This window comes from Thermobia domestica, chromosome 10, assembly GCF_964235325.1.
Source record: "Thermobia domestica chromosome 10, izTheDome1.hap1.1, whole genome shotgun sequence".
Taxonomy (NCBI): domain Eukaryota; kingdom Metazoa; phylum Arthropoda; class Insecta; order Zygentoma; family Lepismatidae; genus Thermobia; species Thermobia domestica.
The window spans coordinates 222,469,148-222,492,834 of NC_137463.1; the positions used below are offsets into that span (position 1 = coordinate 222,469,148).

Genomic DNA, 23,687 nt, shown 5'->3' on the forward strand with positions numbered 1-23,687 from the left:
TTGTGCACATATTTCGGATATGTCCTGTGTCTATATGAAAACACACACGATTTGTTTTATTCTAAGAACAAATACTATGAAAACACGACATTAGAGTAAAAATATTATTTCTTAGCTATCTGTACAGCACAAGTGAGAATTTACCATGAAAAAAGTGCAAATTTCAAAATTGGACTATTCTTACAAATTAATAGCTCAGAAAGCCCACTCTGAATTTTCATAGAAATCACAGAAGGTATGCACACAACATTGTTCTCCAACTCTATGAAGAAAGACTTGGTGTTATTTTTCTGCGAAGAGATATATGAAATTTTATATTGGACCTTACACAATTTGTGAAATAATAATAAAATAGTGAACAAAGTGTGGGATTGGCAACGCTGCTTTTGATTTAAATTCCAATAAAAGATGTTATATCACCATAGTAACAATGTTAATAAATATACTGACCAAGAACAGTTCGATAACCTGTAGTGTCAAAAATACGTGACTGGTAAACAATTGGATCACAAAGGGATCTGTCATGCTCATATTAGCCACATTCAAAGAGAGGCCATTGAGGAAATAATCAAGTACATCTACAAGTAATACTTTGGTCTTGCAGAGAACTGGATGGTTGTGTTGCACGAAGAGATCCAAAATTAGCATTGGCAAACATCGCAAATCTCAAAAATGAAATGCATTTTTTTAAAATTTTACGTCCCATGATTATGCCACCTAGGTTAAAGCAGGCAGTGATGATGAAAAACGAATGAAATGGTGGAATGAAGAAAGTGGAAGGACAACCCCGAGGAAACCCACGCACACGGTGTTTTTCCACCACAAAGTTCACGGAGTAAGCTGGGATCGAACCAGAGACCCTGTGCACCAGAGGTGAACGCTTTACCACTAACCCACATCTCAATATTCGCATGTGTTGGATAATTTTATCGTACCACACATAGCTTTGCTATAGGCAGTGATGACTTAACTTATAGTGCACATGCACTATGTGCTGTTTAGTTGATCATAGGTCAAATATCTGTATTGTGTGATGGACACGTAATTTCTACGCAGGTATTTGTACCTGAGAGTGCAGAATGCATTTTCAAAAACATATTTCAGTTATTTGAGCTACAACGCGTGAGTCACAACGTTACAACGAAATGTCTATTTTTAGTTACTGGGCATAGAAACGGTCCCAGTGATGGTGTAGGTGGTTTAGGAAAACACTGTGCCATTAAATTTAACCTGCAACATAGCCGGTGATGCAGGATTCGTTGAAATTGTCTGTATATTCATGAAGAATACAACATTTCTTTTTTTTAGACAAGTGTACTGTTGAAGAATATCGTTTAATTAAAAGAGAAGAGTAGGTGAATGTGAAACAGATAACTGGTATTCAGTCCAACAACTTTTGGATTGCATCACATGAACTTGCCATTGCCAGAACTGCTGCTCATACAAACGAACCTCTTATTTTTAGTTTCGAATACTGCAGGCCCGGATTAAGGGAGAGGCTTAGGGGTTTATATCCCCGGTCCTCCAGGTTTGCTGTGGCATGTACACTGATCAAAATCTCAACTTGATATTTAATTAGAAACATGAAGATACAATCATCATCATAACATCAAATATGACGAAAAATATGAAACATATTCTCTTAACTTTCCTATTGTACTTTCACATAAATGTATTTGGAGAAGTCAGCAGGGGCCACATTTTTTTTAGCAAAGGGTCTCCAAATGTGATAATCCAGCCTTGGTATACTGTGACGGATTTGTGTGTACATGATTTTGTATCGTGTGTATTAGACAATCAGTGGTGGATGGAACAAATAAAGCACGTATCATTCAAACTGGAAGACGTTACGATCTCGCTTATAACTCCACATGGTACTTCAACTGGTTTATAATGGCCTTCAGTGCACATATCTGTAGAATTTCCGTAAGAAGTGTACTACTCAAGATGGATTCCCTTAATCCCACTGGATGCTCTCCTCGTCTTCACAAATTTCCAGCAACCCAATAAACCTTACCGAAGACAGTTTTGCACAGCTATGATACACTGGTGAGTGTTTACATAAAATAAGTCTTAGTAATTACTCATCCTGCTCTTGGTCAATATATTTACTTATATTGTTACTATGGTGATATAACACCTTGGATGTGGAATTTAAATGAAAAACCGTCTTCCGATCCCACACTTTGTTCACTACTTTATTAATATTTAACAACTAGTGTAAGGTGCAATACAAAAATTCATAGCTCTCTTTGCAGAAAAATAATACCAACTTTGTCTTCATAGGAATAGAGAAGAATGTTGTTTGCATACTTTGAGTAATTTTTAAAATAAAAATTACGTGGGTTTTTTGATATATTAATTTTTGAAAAGAGTCCAGTTTTGAAATTTTTATTTTTTCATGCTAAATTCTCAGTTGTAGTGTACAGATAGGTAGGCAATACTAATTTTACTGTAATACCATGTTTCCATAGTATTTATTTATTGCATAAAACAAATTGTGTGCGTTTTCATTTAGGCACAGGACATATCCGAAATATGTTGATAACAATGTTTTTTTTTTTCAAGTTGAATACTTTTGTTAAGGTTAATATTACATCTCTAATGTCTGTGTTTGGTACAGTTTGAAAGAGTTGAAAACATGGTATAAAATAAACAAGGAAAAACGTGTCTAGCACCTGGCTGGAAAAGTAACTATCTGTGGTGATTACTTAAGAGGTTGCATCATCAGAGACCAAAACTATTTTGTTTCTGTGTTCTGGCTATGTCCATCTTTAACATATATTTTGTTCACAAGAATTCAGAATGGTCATGGTACACATTTAGCTATCACGTGTACGATTTGAAATCTAATTGGCCAACTGCCTGGCTCGTATATCGTACAATATTTACCACTTAACGAAAAAATTAATTTCATTGTTCCATTCCGTAACATATAACTAGACCAAATAAGTGAAATGTCGATTCTATAAGTTTGCTTACTAGAATAATTTAATAATATATATGCCCCACTTAATGTTCTTGAATTTGAATTACCGTCCTTCAAGAAAGAGTTAGTGAAAGTTGAGAATTTCAATGTAAAACATTTAGGATTATTTTCTCTGGCAGCGGTCCTTTTCGAAAAGAAAGCAGCTGATAGCCAGTGACTGAATCTAGGATGATGAGTTTATATTCTTGATTGTTATCTCTAATTTTCCATTCATACGTTATGGTGCACCACGGATCTATTGTTTCTTATGTGTAGAAATTTTATATCTCTTTTCATTAGGAAATTACCAAATATTTGAAGAGGAAATATCGGACGGTTATTTCCGAAAACGCGAAAAGGATATGTACCCCATGAGCAACTGTCCGCCGCACATCGTCAAGCCGATCGCTAATATGACGGTATATAATCGGATTCCGAGCAGGAACGAGGCGTGAGACATCGAGTCTGTTGCGTATGTGCAACCACTGGTTTACCGAAGGCGGTTTGCTCGGGGTAACCAAGAACGCGGTGCTGCGATGGATGCAACCTTCGGACCATACGTTGATAGTGGCGGTTTTCTTGCTTATGGTCGTGTGGCGGGTACGGATCGGCTTTGCATTACCCACAATTCTTCATTCTTCGCGTGGTGAACGTCATTTGTTGTGGTTTTCATATGAACCGAAACGAGGGGTAAACGAGGCGAGTAACAATCCCCATGTGCAAAGTGTTGCCAACTACCATGGGTACGCTGTCTTCTTTTGGCGGATAGCAGCCGAAGTGAAGGAAAAATGAAGGAAGGAAATCCAACGAAGCAGCTGCCGTCGTCGTAAAGTTAGATGGTAGTTGTTTTTCCGCCAGGTTGTCTTATAGGGACTTTTTGACGAATGACCATTGAATGATTGTGAGAACTTGGTAACGTCCGGTGAGCTAGGATATAAGACTAACAGCTGACAACACTGTACTCATATAATAATTGTCAGACAATTATTAGGCTTACAAAACTATTTTCGTGACCGATTACAGCAGAATATGTTACGTTATTTGTTACTTGGCAAAAAATGACTAAAATATATTGTCTAAAGCTTTGCTGATTGCAAACAATAATATCCAAAATTAAATATTTGACTGACTATTACAAGCTATTTCTGATATGCTTGGAACCCGATGTCTTTGGTGTTAAATTAATAAGATACGATATCAGTACGTGAGGACCATGCTTTTCGCGCTCCCGTTATTTTGTGTTATCAAGTGAAAATAATAAATTTTTCTCGCTTATTTTGTGAAAACTCCTTAAACTCAGTGCTTATGTTTATTAAAAGTGGGAAAAAGTGTTGAAAGTGCCAGTGCTAGTGCAGTTAAGTGTGCATCTTGCGTGCCGCATGCTGTAGGTAGCTGTAGCCACAAAGCACTGAACACACTAAAGGCGCAATATTCACTCTCTCTCTTGTATCTGGCGGGTTTACAGGTAGGGAGTACCGGGTTCTCTTCTGGATCCCTTTCCTCCTATATGTACTGTGAAACTATGTGAATTAAACGCATATAATTTGATATGGAAGGGCGACTGTCGCACCTTCTTGACGAATTTATCCATTGTATTTATAGGTGGTGAGTTTTAGCATTTATAGTTAGAACAAGTGGCACTGTTGTTGATTGGTTCCTGAGGCAGCTAATGGTGGTTATCTGAAGTGACCCTCATAAGGGTGGTTGTCCTGAATGCAATTGTAAAATGTTCTTAAAGCATAGATTCTGTAATGTCTTCCATAATTTCATAAAGTATCGATAATTTGGTTAATACATCTGTTGCTTTTTGGAGACGTGCAAGTCTGCGTCGAAAGAAGTTTGAAGGGCTGTTTATCCCTTAAGATTGTTGGAAGTTCTCATAAGCTTGTTCCTGTTAAGCTAGGTTCTTTATCAGCAGAGTGTTGTCTTTAGAAAAGATACTAATTGATTTCTTAGACATAGAAGGCATCCTTTTGGCATAAGTATCAGCACTACCAGTCCCGGCCCGGGGGGCACAGCAGGTGGGTCAGACGTTAAAGGAGGAAAATCTGCGTCAGATGATAATGTTTCTTTTGGGTGGTACGTCTTGACAATAGTTTACTGAGAACTGGGCATCCTCTGTAATTTACTGGGTGACCTCCACAATTTGGGCATTTAGCAGGAATATCGGATAATTTGTTAGAGAATCTGTAAGTGTCATTTCCTTCAGTACATTTGAGACATCTAGGACTAGCATAACAATAGGATTTGGTGGATCCAAAGCGTTGACATTTATAACATTGTGTAAACGTCTTCAAACTGTAGGGTTCCACTGAAATTCGTTGGAATTCAATGTATTAAGTAGTTAAATAGATTGTGCATCAGATGTCTTCTTGAGAGTAACTAAAAACAGTGGAAAAAGTTTCCCTCTATGTCCTCTAAGTTGCTGAACTGGAATAACAGGGTATCCTGTATTTTTTTTAGATTGGTGTGAATATTATCAACTGCAGTGTCTATTGGTAACTTACAAATGACCAATTTTATTAGAGGTTCACCTATGACTGTCTCGTAAGAATACTGAAATTTGAATGATTTTCATTATTTTTCCAGCTGTCCATAATGAGACGGGTATTGTCATTTAAATTTTGTGCAATCAGGGTAAATTGCACAGTAGGTAAGTTTTTTTTTGCAAACTTCAATAGCTCCATGCGAATTGGCGAACAAACCTAGTTTTATTCAGTAACTTGGGTGCCTCCGAGACATTGCTACCGAGTGAGCATTTCTGATTTGTCGGAGCGACGCAGGCAAGGGATCCAATCAGGATTCGACTTTCTCTGGCCAACACCTAATAAGCGCAGGATCAGTCATTCTGAGCTAGGTTGCCCGCTGGAATAATACGAAATATAGGTCCTTCCTAAATAAACTGTCAACCACATATTACCCAGGCTATAAGAAAAATCGGCCAATAGGCGCACGCCCAAAACACTCCTAGAGGGTGTGCATCACAGCGTCTTGGGCCCTAACTAGAGCCACATTGTGCATATTAGTTGATCAATAGACAGTAACCAAATTATTGCGAGTGCCAAACAGTGCATAGTATTTGCAACTAGACTGATTCCGGCCGTTAATAGAGCCACATAGTAAACACTAGTTAATTAGCTACATTTGATTACTGCCCTTACTAGAGTCACATAGTGAAATTATTGATGTACAGTGATCACGACCCTTACAAGCACCACACACTGAACATAGTTATTTACGTACAGTGACTACGGCCCTTTCTAGAGCCACACAGTGAACTTAGATATTTACATACAGTAACTACGGCCGTTATAAGAGCCGCAAAGTGAACATTAGTTGCGGTCAACTACGTCGCCCCGGACCTTACCAGAGCCACACGTAAAGGGTTCAACACCTCTCAATTGCTAAGTGAAAAGCGTCCGAGAACATACGGAGGCACACAACATGTCGGCACCAGCTTCGAAGTTCTGTAAGCCTCCCTCCAGCCAACTGAAAAAGGAGAGAAAACCAGTGAAAAGAAAATTCACCGATCCCGTTGTCGCCAGAAAGCACAGTACATCGCAGCCACAGCTAAACTCATCAGCCCAACTCAGAGCTGCTAGAAGCTACACCACCCAAGTGACCGACCACCTACCTCAGCCCCCTCAAAGATCTAGACGGGAACATCCAAGCTCAAGATAAATTCCCAACTTCTCTGAGGCACAGGTGACAGCGAAAGCAGTGACAAGATGAACACCACAACTGATGGTTCTCCAGCAGACGACGGCTTTGTTGAACCTCGCCGCAAGCCAGGCAGCCCCACAACCGCGAGCCATCCATCACATCACTAATCCTCTTTAGGAACAAATTCGTCCCCCTCCACCCCAGAGTATCGGAAGAAGACGATGGACATCAAGACATCAACGCCCAAGATGGACATGAAGAAATGGAAGATGGTGGTGCAACCGCCGTCCACACCTCTCAAGAAAGAAGATACCACCATTCTACATATATGGAGTCAACAAGAAGTGCACACTAACGAACACGCTGTGTCCCACGTTCTAAGGCCATATAACTTCGTACCATAAAAATAACACACTGGGAATCCACTTAGATGGACTTCTCCAAAGTGGAAGCATTCCTCACACAATGCAATTACTAGTTTGCAACAGAGATGCCTAAATCTAACCGTCCACAGAAGGCAGTGATGTGGAAGCTGCCCACGGACGCCGAAACAGCAGACATCAAAGAAGAGCTCGTGGATCTAGGATATCCAATTGAATCCTTCAGCCAACTGAGAGGTCCTCCCTAAGCGGTCGCCAACCGACCGTTCTTTCCGCTCTTCCTATACATCTTCGAGAAGAGCCCCGGTCCCAACATATACGACCTACGACGTCTACTGAGCTACAAGGTAGAAGTTGAGCCATATAAGGGAAAGGAGATCTTGCACTGTCCCCACTTGCAACAAACCTGTCGAGTAGGTGCGTGGTGTGTTAAGTGCAGGGGACCACACCTAACCCAAGACAACCTGAAGAAGACGAGAGACACGCCGCCAGTCTGTGTCAACTGTCAGAGGCCGCATCCGGCGAAACACCAAGGATGCCCCTACATCCAGGTGAAGAAAAAGAAGCGAGTTGGACAGAAGCAGAAAATCCCCCTCCTAATCCATCTCCCGCTACTGACAAAGAGATGACAGCATCAGCGAACAAGAAGACACCACCAGCAGATAAGAACAGGATAACGTCCAAGACCATAGATGCTGTACCCACTACGTAAACCCAACTTGCGCACGGTATCAAGACACCACCTGTCGTATATGACAACCAGACAAACACTTCAAACGAAGCACAAACCGCACCAGCGTTCACCACTGCAGGGACAGCCCCAGCCATCTCAACAGAGAAAGCAGACGGCGAGAAAGCACCGCCCGACTACAGCACCACCGGAACAGTGGATACCTCCCTGGTCACCACCCTGAACGAAATCATGAATGTTCTGACCAGCTTGAACGTTAAGAGGTTCCTCGAGACGTTCAAGACCGAACTACACAAGATTAATGAAGCCAAAGAACACGTCTCCAAAATGAGCGCCATCATGGAAGTAGTTGCCGCACTCATCGATATTGGATCCTACTACAAACAGACTTGACCGTGTCATCCGATTGATCTGCTGGAATGCGAATGGCATCTAAACTCAGCAAGATGAGTTCACAGACTTCCAGACCAGGGAGAGTGTCGACGTCGATCTCATCAGCAAGACTTGCCTCAAGCCTCAAGACACTTTTCGCATCATGAATTACAATATTTCCAGAACCGATGGAGCAGGCATCAAAAATCTTACAGCAATAGTCATTAAAAGACAGATTCAGCACGATCCACTTCCACTACCAGCCATAAAATCAATAGAAGCAACAGGCCTAACTCTGCACTCACCGGAAGGATTACTGCACCACATTGTGGCGTACAAGCTTCGTGTTCAGCCACTTCACGCAACGGAACTTCAGTTGTTAACAAGACTAGGTTACCGAATCTTCAACGGAAGTAACCTGAACTGTATACATCCGGAGTGGAATTCTTGTGTGTCGAGCGCAAACGGAAGAGCAGATTAGCGAGCGCTAAGAGGACTAGATCTTATACCAGCACAACGCACGGAGCTCGCCTTCTATTCGAAGAATGGAAACCTACCTGATATACTGGATATGACTCTGGCAGACAACGTAGCAATTTTTGAGAAATCAGTCGTTGTCCTCGCGCTACTCTCAGATCATATCCCAGTGATAACGACCATAGCCATGAGGCACTACACACTTGCAAACCAACGTCAGCAGAAGACCACTGAGTGAACACGTACATGCAGATACTGGCCGAAATGGTGAACACACTGCTTCCGGTGAGAACACCAATGGACATAGATGCGGCGACACAATCCTTGACAACAACAATGAAGTCTGCATTACGACAGGCAACGACTCGGGCAGCACAACACCAAAAGCAGCAAACAGACCACGAAGAACTTCGCACCAACACACTAGTGCAAATGAAAACATGGGCGCGAAAGAAGTGGCATACTTTGAGGTGATCACAATACAAGGAACTATGGAACGCACTCACCGCAAGGGTTAAGAAGAGACTGAAGCGCATCAAAACCCAGAAACGGACAAGACGCTAGAAGTGCTGGACGCACCATCACCGGACTTCTGGAGGTTCCTGCGATCCATGACGAAACCCCAAGAACCGACACGCACATAGCCGATTCGAGGCCCACAAGGAATGATGTACTCAGCTCCAGATTAAGCAGAACACTTCTTGGCTCATTAGGAAGACATGTTCAAGGAGCATCAAATGCCACCAGATCCGGCAATCCTGGAAGAAGAGGAAAGCCTACGGATCATCCAGCAACCAACCTAGTGCCCAGCAGACCATCTGACCACGAAAAGAGAGGTGCAGCAGCTCATCAAAAGACTACATTCCAAGCGAGCAGCCTACAATTATATTATATATCAATGCGATAAATTACTTCCATTTTCGTATCTTGATCTTGGGCAACGGTGTGTAAAAGTACACAATCTGTTGAGTGGAAGAAAAGGAAGAAATGAAATAATATGTTGTTGATTCTAAATATAAAGACATAAGATTTAAATCGTAGTAGCTGACAAAACTGTGTTGATTCTATATGTATAAACTGTACTCTTACTTACCATAACAGGAGATAGTTGTTTATTTAAAGGTTGCTATGACGACCGAAAAAGATTATTATTAATGGAGTTGTGAAAAGAATAATAAAAGGTAGTGTTGTTACAAGGTGACGTGTTTGACTTAATATAATTTGATCATGTTGATATATTTAAAACTTATACGAACTGTGGGATAAATTTAACGTGTAAAAATATAAAAATAATATGTTATAAACGTTACAAGCCGTAGCAGACAAGATACATTCCATAGCATTCAAGCATGCCCTACAGAAAGTGATAGTTGTGCTATGCAGTAACATCAACGGTACCCTACAAACAGGCTATTTCACTTCCTGTTGGGAGGAGTCCAGACTGATAATGATACCGAAAGCAAGAGGCTCGAGGTCGGAAATCAAAATCCACAGGCCAATAAACCTTCTTACCCACATCAGCAAGGTGGCTGAAAGGGTCAACCAGAGGAGACTCCTCCAGCAAACAGAAGAACATAACAGCGTGCCACAGCATCAGTTCGGATATAGATTTGGGGTCAGCACGACCCTGCAACTAATCAGAGTAGCGGAAGACTTCACATACCAATTCAACGCCGGAGGCCACACTCTTCGAATATTCCACGGCATTGTGAAAGCTTTCAATAGAGTGTGACACTCCGGACTCATCCACAAACTCAAGGAAGCTGGCATATGACCGTACCTGGATAAAGTGATACTCAGCTATCTCCAGCATCGCACCTTCAATTACTGGGGCAAGTGCAGCAGCAAGACCGATTAGAGCATGGGTCCCTCAAGGATCATGCATATCCCCTCTGCTTAGCAGTATGTACACTGCGGACCTTCCGACGACTGCGCACATGATTACGGCCACCTTTGCTGATGACACGGCGACATTCAAGAGCAACCGCAACCCGACGTATGCGGAAGTGGCGCTCCAAAGACACCTGAACTACATCGAGGATTGGACCAGGAAGACGAAAATAAAAATAAACCAAGTGAAAACGACGCTTGTCGACTTTGGGAAACATCACAAGAGGAGGCACTACAACCTGACGCTGCACAGCGCTCATCTGGAACAGCAACCTCCGAATACCTACGCGTCACCCTTGACATTAAGTTGACGTTTGGACACATCGTCGATACGACAACAGCCAACGGACTATCACATGAAGCACGCAGAAACCTGTATGTATTGTGAATCAGTTCACGACTGCTGTTTGCGCAACCGGCGTGGGAGCATGCAGCGCACTGCCACTGCCGGCGCCTCCAGATAGTGTAAAACAGAGTACTGATCACAGGCCACTCCCTGGACACTCCCATAACGCAGATACACGAGCACTTGGAGCTACCTTTCTTTAGCGAGGTCAACCAGATTCTGGGCGAATGTCAGATCTCATACAAACCCGTCAGTAGCGCAGATTGGAATCACAACCAAGAAGAACCTATCGAATGCCAGGCCCGCAATAGACTAGACAGAAGAGAGCACAAAGGACTTGCGACAGTTGCAGTCCATCAGAAGTGATACGTCAAAAACCAGCAGTCAAATCCATGCAACACATAGAAGGCAGGAGCTTAGGCTTGAAACTTCTCGCAGAAGACCGTCAAGAATACTCAATACTCAATGCTCAATTATGTTAAATTAGCACACAAGTACCACGGTCAAGTGGTAGTTATTTTGTATTTTAGCCATGTATTGGTATAGAGACGTCGGCGCTTAAGTACCAATACGGTTTTGCGAAAACTAAACTAGAGAAAGTGGAGTGAAGAGCAATTTATAGTGGCAAACGGCGGCAGTTCGCGGTCGTTTCGACTGTCTTGTACATGAAAAAAAAAACGTGGAGGAATTTCAGAAGGGTATCGACTAGAAGCAGTGGCGCAGCGGGATTGTGGCGGATACCCCGCCGGCTGGACGACGGTGTAATTAGTGTAATTAAGCAGGCGGTACGGCGGAAATGTCCGCCACCGGCCCGTCATTAGCACGTCGATGGGCCTACGGCAGCCCTCTGCCGGAATGCTATGGGGTAAATTCTTCATACAAGAGGGAGCACAATTCTTCGTTTTACTGTAAAAAATGGCTATATATATTTTTGGTGGTAAAGAAGATACTGATATCTTCATTGCAGAGGGTGTACTTTAACTAAAATGTATATATATTTTTAATTTATCAGTGTGGTATGATTAATTATTTATAAAATATATTTGTTGTAGAAATGTATAGTAATAATTAAATAAAATTAGTTCATTGTATGCATTTCTAATTTATTTCAGTCTAGTTTTACACTATCAAAGTGTCAGCGATCATTCTAAAATTTTAAACCGAGAAGTCCTTTAAGTATACGTTTCGGAACTAAAAAGGTATTACAACATTAATTATTCCATCACATGCTCATGTTTAAAATATAAATTAAAAACACATCTGAGTCCGAGGTTCGAATCTTTGATATTCAAATTTAAGATGTTTTTATGAACCCTCAACGCCTCACCAGGTTCGGCTACCGGCAGCACATGTACGGTCTATCAGGAATGTAAATATACATCTGTTTTTTGAGTCTGGTATTCCTGCGCTCTAACCATGAAGAATATGAGAAATAAATCAATCAAATATGTAGTAAGGGTAAAGAGAAAAGTCTAACCTGAATAAGACATTGCAGAGAGCACAAGCTATGAATACCAATAGTGCATAGTGTACATAAAGGACGATATGAAATAGAAAGCCACAACAAGCTGCTAAACACAGAAAAAAGATTAAAAATTGTCGAAGTGAGTAAATAAAATACAAATACAAACAAATACGCGGACAACTAAACGTCTACCAAGCAATGATCTGGGTGTAGTGGTTAAGCTGCTGAATTACAAATGCAAAATTACTTAATTTTCCGGAATTTCGAACATGCGAATCTCTACAATAGGCAACCTTCTTCAGAAATGTGCGTATTGCAGAAACCATTATGTCAGAAATGCCGCAAAATTTCTAGGCGCTTCATTAAAAGATAAGACACAATACAATTCTTCATACCTATTCCAGTAGGTAGATACATGCAATTTCTGGTTAGATAATGAAACTGCTGTCTGATTTTAATACATGGCCTTTCTAGCTCTCGGCAAGATTATGCATTAGATCAGCAAGATATTGCAATCCACTCTCAACGAATTTATGCAGTAGTGCAAAACTTGGAAGCTTACTGTCAATAGCGAGAAAACACAAGCATTGGTCTTCTTACCCCCGAAACGGTGCTCCAAGTTTCATCGCAATCCGCGAAACCTCAAAATCATACTTAATGACCATCATCTTCAACCTCCCTGAACGGCTACATATCTTGGGGTTGTATTTGACTCCAAACTAAATTGGAAGGCTCATCTTGAGAACATATCCCAAAAGGCTACTATCCGGCTCAATCTTCTACGTTGCCTAACTGGAACTACATGGGGCCTAAACGCGCCATTGCTACTACATACATAAATACATAAATGTTTCTTCGGCCCATCTTAACTTTTGGACACATAGCTTGGTGCAACGCCCCCACAAAATTCTATGACCGATTGTCAATATTCGAACGTCATGCCATTCGACTTGCGCATCGTATAAGGCTATATATCCCAACTTTCTCACTTATGAGCATATCGATTTTCCTTAACTGCCTCAACATCTCGCAGATATCTGTTTGAAACACATACTCTCTTGTCTTACAGTCTCACACCCATTTTTTCTTGATACTTTACAGGCTGTTGCTGAAACTCACGCCCCGTATAGGTGCTTGCACACGCCATTAACTGGAACTACATGGGGCCTAATCGCACCATTGCTACTAAATACATATAAAATCTTCCTTCGGCCCATCTTAACTTTTGGACACATAGCTTGGTGCAACGCTCCCAGAAAATTCTATGACCAATTGTCAATACTCGAACGCCATGCCATTCGACTTGCGCATCGTATAAGGCTATATATCCCAACTTCCTCACTTATGGGTATATCGATTTTCCTCAACTGCCTCATCATCTCGCAGATATCCGTTTGAAACACATACTCTCTCGTTTTACAGTCTCACACCCATTTTTTTTCTTGATACTTTACAGGCTGATGCTGAAACTGACTCCCCGTATAGGTACTTGCACACGCCATTAAATGTCCTTCTTACGTTGTATATCAATACAGAACATCCTACCGCCGACGAACGCGATATCTTTCAAATTTATCATATACCAGATCATCTTCCTCATTTGTTTCATCTTTGCACCATGTATAATTTCATCACTAACACTGTGCTTTCCCCATGTCACCATCAGTCTCGAGCTGCTCCGAGACAGAAGAACTAATCTGCATTAGTCTTCTTAACACTGTGTCTGTGATTGTGGCGTGCATGCACTGCACTTCATCTTTGATCTGCATTATATTTATTCCTAAAAACACAACTATATACACTCTTTTCTCTACATAGTTATACAAAAAAAGTTTCTACTTGCACCACTTATATATGTATGTTTATTGTATATACATTCCTTTCTTCTGCACTCATATTTAATGTTTTCTACACGATTTCATGTTTAGATATATTTTTTCAACTTTTTCATTTCATAATTGCACATAGTCCATCAACCAATGCAATAAAACTAATGTGTAATAACACTTGTGCCAAAGAGAAAGCGTAGCCCTCTAATGACTAGGGTTAGGAATATTATCCCCATGAGAACAAATGATGAATAAAGAATTCCCTAAATACTTAACCCTTTACTATTACAAAAAAAGTTGATGAACGTACTAGAAACCAACATATTATAAAAATTACTGTATTTATTACGAAAGTACTAGCGGTGGTCACATTGGTTTTCGTTTGTCCCTGCTCCGGTCTTAATTTTCAGAAGACCACGATTGATGGCATTGTCTGTCCCAAACCTTAAATCACTCTATATCGCGTACAATAACCAGAACTTAACGATCTCGTACGTGATTTAAAATTGGCAAAAAAGTACTAACCTCAAGGTTGCAAGAATGGGGATTCTTACATGAGAACACAAATGTGACTTTCTAGAGAAATCAACAGAAACAGTTGCCTACAATTTCCAGATGAAGGATTCAGTCTGTATTTATGTGTACATTGACAGACTAATGATGGCAGTTGGTTTTGAATACAAATGTGAAGAATGGCGTTCGTTCATAAACAAATCTAAATACAGTCTTAAAACAGTTCTCTTACATAATGGAAATCAAAAGCAATTAATCCCATTAGCACGCACTGTTGGACTTAAGGAAGCACATGAAAGTATGGCAAAGATACTGAATGCAATTCAGTACAAGTAATACAAGTAAAAATTCGTGCAAATTTTACGAGCCACTGAGAAACATTACCAAACAATAGAGTTGCCAGAAAAACACGTATTCATTTCAGGACAAGTAAATATAACACATGATTCTGTAGTTGATCCTCTGAATATACTTTTGCCACCTCTTCATGTAAAGCTGGGCCTTATACAGGCATTCGTCAAAGAAATGGAGAAGGTCGTGATGTCCTCGAATACTTGTGATAAATATTTTCACAAGTATCGGAGGCCAAATTGAAAGAAAATATATTTGTTGCACCACAAATTAGAAGGATCATTAAGGACCCACATTTTATACAGGCGTTAAACCCAGCTGAAAGGGCGGTATGATTATCTTTCAAGTGCTGTCATATTTTTTTTGTGGGGGGGGAGGGAAACCTGAAGATTGTGAAAAACTTGTGTGTGTTGTGATACAAAATTGTAAAGTGTTGACATGTAGAATGTCTTTGAAACTTCACTTTATGCATTCCTACCTTAGTATCTTTCCGCTGAAGTTAGGTTCAGTGACTGATGAACAAGGTGAGATGCTTTATCAAGAGATCTCACAGATAGAACAATGTTACGAAGGTAGATGGGATCCTGTCTTTATGTGGGACTATACTTGGTTACTTCAGAGAAAAATGAAAACAATGTATAAGAGGAAACTCAATCCGCAAGTAGGAAATCTTCCAAATATCAACACAGTGAAATTTGTAAATTTACAACTTTGGCACCATTCGTCATGTAATCTCTTTTCTATTTAAACACTAGTAAATGCTTCAAGATGATGTAAGATTTAAATTAATATATATTTTCAGCTGCTCTTTTTAACTTCTTCGTAGTATTATCTATCTTATGTAAAGTATTTCTATTTATATAGTAATATATTTGTAAGCTTGATACTCTTCATGTCTGTATCATTAATATAAATTCATTTCATTTATTTAAATAAACCAATTTCAAAACCCATTATGCAACTTCCAGTTTCCAGTTTAGTGGACAATATTTAAACTTTTTCCTTGTGTGACTTGTAGAAAACCATTTATAACGTAAAAATAACACTCATCATCTTATTTCGTTAGCTATAAGAATTACAATAAATATAGTGTTTTCAATTTAAATACGTAGCTGTATTTTGGAAAGTATAACGTACGCGTATATTTCGAATTTTTACTTTTTTAAGGTTTTGGTTCTTTTAATCAGTCACTAAAAACTGACACCAGTCCTGTAGCCAGCCTGATATCTTACAGGGGTGCAAAAATGAATACTGGCAGGGCAATGACAGAAACATCAAAGAACAAAATAAAATTGTATATTTATTTATTTACAGAATAGCTATAGCTATAGCTTCTTTTATACATAATATCCTATATTCATAATATTAAAGTCACAAATTCAAGATTAAGAACATTGATCATTAACGTACAAAGATTAAAAAACAACCTGATGGTATACAATTGAGGTGCTGTGGCAATTTAGTGTTATGCCACATTAACAAAATTAGATTTAATTATTTTAAGGATCCTTGGATATCTTATAGTCCATTGCTGTTCACAAGTATTCCAAAAACGAGGTTAGATGAAAGTAAACATCCTAAGTGTTTTCTTGCTTCTGCTACTTCTATTACTCAAAATGGCATTTTTCTCCAAAAACTGAAATGTCAAATAGCGCTGTATTGTCCCAAGTACCTGTTTCCATTTAAATTACATAGATTTTATGTGTTAAATAGTGCAAAATATACAAAACTTTAATTTATATTAAAACACTTGGTAATGCTGTTAATTAAAACATTTCGGCATTACAAGTTGTTTACTTTACAGAGAAGTTACGATATATTCAGCTGATAATATACATAACATTTGAGAAAGAATTTGGGGCGATGTAAAAAAAAGTAAATACATTTTCTTATATAAAGAACTTACGTCAAAAGGTGTTTGCGTAAGAACTTCGCAAACTCAATGACAAGCTGGTCTAAATCTAGTTCAGGCAGAATGTTTTCATTGTAAGCCAAGAGAACGAGGTCCGATTTTCGTTCATGATTCGTGGAGAGACGTTGGGGCGAAAGAAAGACGTCAAGTGGGAAAAGCAGTTTCGACTGTGGCCGTGGACATGAATAAAGCAGCTTCTGTAAGCAACTTTATTCCAGGAAAAGCTTCACCATATTTTTTAATTTGTTCCGACAGCTGCTCCAACGATACGGTTTCATTTATTAGTCTGTTTTAACTATTTTTTGCTCCAAACTCAGAAGTAGTTGAAAACGGTGGTCCTTCTATTTGACAACATCGTACAGAAGTTACAAATTCTCTTCACTTCTGTTACCACTTAGCAAATAGCAAATAGCTCCTACCACAACCGCCTCTGTCTCATTGAATCTGCTGCGAATTTCCTCGACGGAAAAGTCAAGAACTTCGTTGAACAATCTCAACTCATTTTCGTCTTTCTTCACTTTTCCGAGATTCAAATCAACCACCGAATCAGTGGAACTACTTGCAAGTGTGCATTTTGGTTTTAATGATGGTTGCACTGATGTGTTTAATTCATACTGCTTCGTTGCATCGTGGAGGAGATTTCCAAACATTTCTCCATCTTGCCGGCAAAATCTGAGGTATTAGATTACAGAGTCTATTAGTTTTACAGCGGTATCAATGTCAAAATCTCTCCTTTATAATAGTACGTTTACAGGTTTCAGATATCCAGGCACTCTGAACCTGAGTTCCACAAGGAAGCAGAAAGACTTGCTAGATATCTATTGCAGTAGTTCGGTAACTTGTTCAACGACGCATGTTCTTCTCTAGAATCTTTGACGGCCATCAGCTTATTTGGTATGTGAAATCTATTGTCATCAAATACCTTGACTGAATCTAATATCCTGTCAAAAGGTTACTGCAATAATCGCTTTAAACTTTTCATAAGTATTCTGATATAAGGTTCATTTCCTGAAAGGGCAATAGAATTGTTGACAAATATCGAAGGACTCCTTTAATTCAGGAACTGATCAATTGCTCTAGTAACAACCATATACAGCTGGTGCTTGAAACAGTGATCAAACAAGATGTTCCTGTTTAAGTCCTCAGGTAACAATGCTAGCACTTCCTTCTTCTGTTCGTTCATGACCCATGCTCCATCGTAATATCCTGTCGGTTTACAATTCCTCTTTCTCGAAATAGGCTGAGATCACATGCTTAATGCAAAAAGCATTTTGTTTATCCAACTTGAGTACAGCCACGCATTTTTCTTGGACTTTAAAGTTGACAAGGTGCTGAATGGAGATAGACAAATCTTCAATTCGTTGTTTGTCTCTGGTTTCGTCTGCAAAGAGTGAAAAATTATAATTTGCTTGCATCGTTCACTATTTTCCCCCAATTTGGGACATATAATTACAAGAATTTCACTTGTTTTCAGTTAGTTTGAAAATTCTCCTCAGCGTTATTTTAAGACGGGGCAAAAATACTTTAAGGGGGATAGTGCTCTCTCTAGCCCCTCCCGTCTACGGGCCTGAATAACAGTGTCGTTAAGTGATCTTATATGTACTTATTTTCCACTTACATTCTGCACTCAGCAGGAAATATTGCTTTAAAATATTTTTTCTGAACACGAAATGTCGAGATTAACATCAAACTTATGACAGAACTTCATTTTTGGGGAACTTAGTAGATAAAATGTATCCTTGTAGATAATTTTCTCGAACGTGTTCCAGGTTCTGAAGATCTTTAGGAATTCGTAACAACTTTTCTAGTTATTTAAGTTTAGATGACTGTAGCATTTTTGCGGATCCCAAGAGCTTCAGATATCCTCTGATCTGATTGGCTGATACAGATACGACAACACGAATCATGACATACATATAGTGCAAAGTAAACGCCAGCTGCTATCGGCCCTACTGGACGAGTGGACTAGCGCAACATACTAGTAAGGAAAATTATTTTTTGCCTGCGTTCAAACCCAGCCTCCTGCCTAAGGATTTTTTTTTATTATTTTTAATTTTTTAATAACACTTCTTTTGTTAAAATAATATTAAAAATAATATTCAGAAAGTGTTTTAACGATATTTTTTTTGAAAACTCATTAAACTTCTTTCATTAAAATAAGTTTCCCTTGTACTATATAGATCCATAGCAAAAGCAGTAGTAGTAGTAGTAGTAGTAGTAGTAGTAGTAATAATAATAGTAGGTGACGTCATCGGTACGTGGCCAATAAGAATGCTACTTCAGTGATGTTTTGGCTGAACCTCTTGTGATCGGCGAAAATGCATGACGGTAGAACCGACTATAAAACTACGCTCCGCTATGCTCACAATTCGCCAAGCGCTCTCGTATATTTGTTATTGTCTTGATGGGAAGAATTTCACTTATTTTTAAGATTTAGTGGGAAATGATTATTAAAAAGACGCCCATCTCCGTGACTTCTTCGGAGAACAAATTAAAATTTGTTGGATAGTGGTATTGGTATAAGGCTATAATAGACAAATATATTATTGTTAAATACATATCGAATTTCCTGGTAGGTTTAGCAGCAACAAAAGAATTATTTTCTACCGGACGTCAGTTTCAGTTAGTGTGCCGTTTTCAAAACACTTTCCACCCTAAATCATACTTCTGTATAAAATTACATTATTATCCGCTTTATATTTCAATTTTCTCGAACGTATTCCATGTTCTTAAGATCTTTAAGGCTTCGTAAGAGGTGTTCTAGTTATTTAAGTTTAGATTAATTTAGAACGGACTATAAAATGAGGTTCCGCTATGCTTACAATTCACCAAACGATGTCGTATATTTGTTATTGTATTTGCAGCAATACTCTTCTATTGCTTTTTAAATATTTGTGTCTTATGCACAAATTTATTATTATATTAACAGAGGATCAAATGCAACTGAGGTTTTGGAACGAAGGAGCGCAAGTGAAGCGGATATTAGGCCTGTTTCTTCACTGAACAGATATCATATTATACCATCTGATGTGTCAGACACTTTGATTGTTTACTCTACTTTGCCAGGTATGTATGTATAACTACATGCAATAAACCGTTGCTTTTCTATTAATGAATTCTAAATGTAAATCCACAGTTTTCATTCATATATTCCAAACTTTTGAAGGATTCACTAGGAGCAAAGAAGAAAATATGGTCAATATTTTTGTTCAATATAATCCTAAAATTTGAAAACTAGAACCAAAAATATTAAGTGTGAGTTAATGTTATTGCATTGCCAACATAAAAAATTCTCAGTATACTTAACGTTGAACAATGAAACTTCAGTTCGAAGGACAAGGCTGTTGAGTATTGAAACATACATACGATACATTTAGTAAAGATACTGCCACGAAATTATTAGTTGTTATCTACAGTATCCTAATATTTGTTCTTAAATATTAATTTACTTATATATGAAGTAAACAACGAAATACCACCGAAATCTCTGGGGGAGAGTGAGATTGAGGTAAAGGACATATACCATAGTGCAATGATTCATTCCCTCCTGTCTTTTCTGGAACCATAAAGAGAAAAGAAGCAGAGGAAGGCAAGAGATGATGTGTTGAGAGAGGGAGATGGATGGGTAGGCGGGGTGATTGGTGGACAGAGCTTCCCCCATTTTTAGTCCTGATACCTACCCAAAGAAAACAAAGATGGAAAGAAAAAAACTACATTTTCCACTTTGTTTTTTCCGTTTTCCGTGTCTTCTTTATCTTCTTACAGATCAAGCACAGTATGTTAAAATGTGCACCCGCGCCAATAGTAGCCGTGTATCGTTATTCTTAATTATTAGTATTAATTCCTTGCAGATATTCTTCTCCACCTACTGAGTTTATTGCGTCCATGTATCATTATGACATTATGTATGTAGACCCTTCTCCGGCGTCCTAACGTGTTTTGGGGGCGGAATGACTTTCGTGGTTATTTTTTGGCGGTTGTTGTACTTGTTTCGTGTGTTTTGAGTTCGATTCTTGCCCATGGTTCCCAGAGCATTAGATTCACCGATACGTTATTTATTTTAATTTTATCTTCTCTTTCGAAAGCTTCCCAACCCAAGCTACTTACCTTATAGTTTGTTTGTCACGTATAGTCCATAGTGCAGCTATACTTTGATGTAATAAAATTGATTGGATCGTATATTTTAATGTCTCGTATTTTTGACGCATAGCATCCTATGTTTTATATTTCGTTTACAAGGGAAACTCGAAAGAATACATATGCTGTGATCTAACAAAATTAATTGGGAATTAATAATATTAAATATGAAAGCTCGTTTCGTTTGATACTTGAAACTCTGCTCATGCATTGAATGGACTCATACGTTTCTTAAGGTCTTGTAATATCTTACACGCAGAACATGGACTGCGATGTGATAAAATTTGTTGTGGAAGTATTTGTTTATTGGATATGATCAGGATGAGGATTTGGATCTACATTTTATATATTTAATATTCATATTATTGACCTGTACTACCTGGAACTCGCTGTTTTAAAAACGTGCGTCTTCTGCCCCTTTCATTCCTACAAGCTCATCTTGACAACTGTTTGAAGAGGAGATGCCTACATTATGTTCCCGTAAAGGAAGAAGGAGAAAAAATACCTGGACGGTCAACTAATAAAAAATAGCAGTAGGTCTGTAGAAGGCGTAAAACGTGTGGCAACATGCTCCCTCCTTCGAACTGGATGGAAGCTCAGTGAATGAAAAAACGCAGATAGCCAGACGAAACAGCGTGCGCTAATGTGTTTTCCCCTTTGAAATTGATCTCTTCCTGTAATGATGACCTTCTCCCTCTTTGATCCTCTTCCGTTAGAGTACTGAGACAAAAAGGTATGTTCCTCCCTTCCCCTTTGCTGCACTCAGAGAATATCGTTGTTTGCATCCCTAATTGAAAATTACTTTCTTTATCTACTGCGGTCAGATTATGTCTTTTCGAACTCACCCCTTGTTTAGTACACTAAAACGAGAGCGGATGTCCATTCATCATTCTTTGGCATATTGAGAAGAGAATTTTCTCTCCCTTTGGAGATTCCCCTTTCTGCATGGATGGTATAATTATTGCTGGAGCGTCTCGTTCTTGGCATCCTTATGTGACTAAACCCGCCATATTGTTTTGTATGGATCAGTGAAACAGAATGATTTCCCGACATGTTTGATATTATCAACTAAAGCCTCGAGAATAGAAACGTTTCTCACAGTTTGAAATTATCTGATGAGGGATTATATTGAGGAAAATTATAGTTGATGGCATCTAACATCATATGTATTCTGTCAATGTTTGCGAAATTATAGTAAGGACATGATAAATTGTTTGATGAGAAAGATTATTTTTAGTTAACTGTAGGTAACGTCGTCCCTTGTGATATGTATGCTTATGTGTTCTGTCATATTACACTAGTCAACAAAATTTTACTTTTTTTCTGTAACTGATATGAGAACAGCTAATATTTATGTTGTCGGGTGTGCTGATAACAAAAATGGTAATGAAAGTGCAAGATTAGCTCTCGTTTTGAAGTTATGATAAGTTTACGTTATTGCCTATATAAGTTTACCGTGTATTTACCTTGTTGTTATCCCTCGGAGGAAGGTCACTGAAAGCCCAACCGCTTTGCCTGTCGTTTGTAGTTTTCTGCTGGCGATTCCCTGATTAGTGTTCAACAATAATAGACCAACATTGATGCATTCCACTCTCCTTGGTATCTCATTACCATGTCCGATATTTGCAGGTGGAAGCGTTCCTTGTGCTTGTTGCTTGCAGCACCACAGTTGTCAGGAAACAAGTCAAAGTGGCAATCTAAGAAATGTATCTTTAAGGACATGTTACACCCCAGTCTATCGTTGCAGTGCAGAAGATTTATTACAAGACCCTTACAGCTTTCTGTCCTCTTATTGCCCCGTGTGCGTGGGTTTTCTCGGGGTTCTCCCGTTTCCTCCCACTTTCTTCATTCCACCATTTCATTCATTCATCATAATCACCGTATCCTTTAGCCTAACCGGCATAACCGTGGGACGTAAAACTCAAAGATTTCATTTCATTTTTTCCTCTTATTCCCAAAAAACTTTGCTGATACTTGAACAAAGTCATCACAAGCTAACTTCTCATCACCTGTCAGGATGGTGCTGAAATGCTCAACTTTGTGCGGTTTACTTATTTGGGGACCCACAAAAGTCCCCTTTTTTATTTTCGCCTCATTAAGACGTGGAAATTTCTCTCGCAACCAGAGAAATGTTTCCCCAGTTTTGTCCATGGCCTTAACAAAGTTTTTCAATATTCCCAGTTTTACATGAAATGCAGGGAGAATTGTGTTCTTGGATTCGATAAGTGCTTCGTGCATAAAATTGTAAGGTCCTCGTCCAAATGATTGAAGCGTAGGCCAATCTTTCTTTTTATAATAAATTGCTTTGGCGCATCTATCCCAGAGGCACAGGAACGAACAGTATTTGGTGTAGTACTGTTTTAGGCCAAGTAATATTCATATGACTTTCAAATCCCCGGAAATCCGCCATTCAAACTTGTCATAGTTCAATCGCAATAACAATTGTTTCATGTTATCATGTGTTTCTTTCATCTAAGGTACATACCCAATAGGAATCGATGGTAGCACGTTGCCATTATGCAGGAGGTCTCATTTTAGACTTATTTTGGACGAGTCGATGAACAACCTTTACTCATCACTTTTATAGCCAATGTTCATAGCCGCTATTAGTCCCTCTACATTACTACAAAATACCGAGTTCTTTTCCCTTTCGAAAAGTGGAAGGAATGACATATAGCGGTAACAGAATGCAT

General features: G+C 39.0%; 1 protein-coding gene across 2 annotated transcripts in view; it reads left to right on the plus strand.

The window, feature by feature from the left end:
• The window catches only part of LOC145663010 (caspase-9-like), a 136,059-nt gene that overhangs the window by 95,890 nt on the left and 16,482 nt on the right, over nucleotides 1–23,687 (plus strand). For both annotated transcript variants that reach the window (XM_081729136.1, XM_081729139.1), the window contains one exon: nucleotides 19,787–19,923. In XM_081729136.1, coding sequence (XP_081585262.1) covers nucleotides 19,787–19,923 — 137 coding nt within the window. The remainder of the gene's footprint in view (nucleotides 1–19,786; nucleotides 19,924–23,687) is intronic.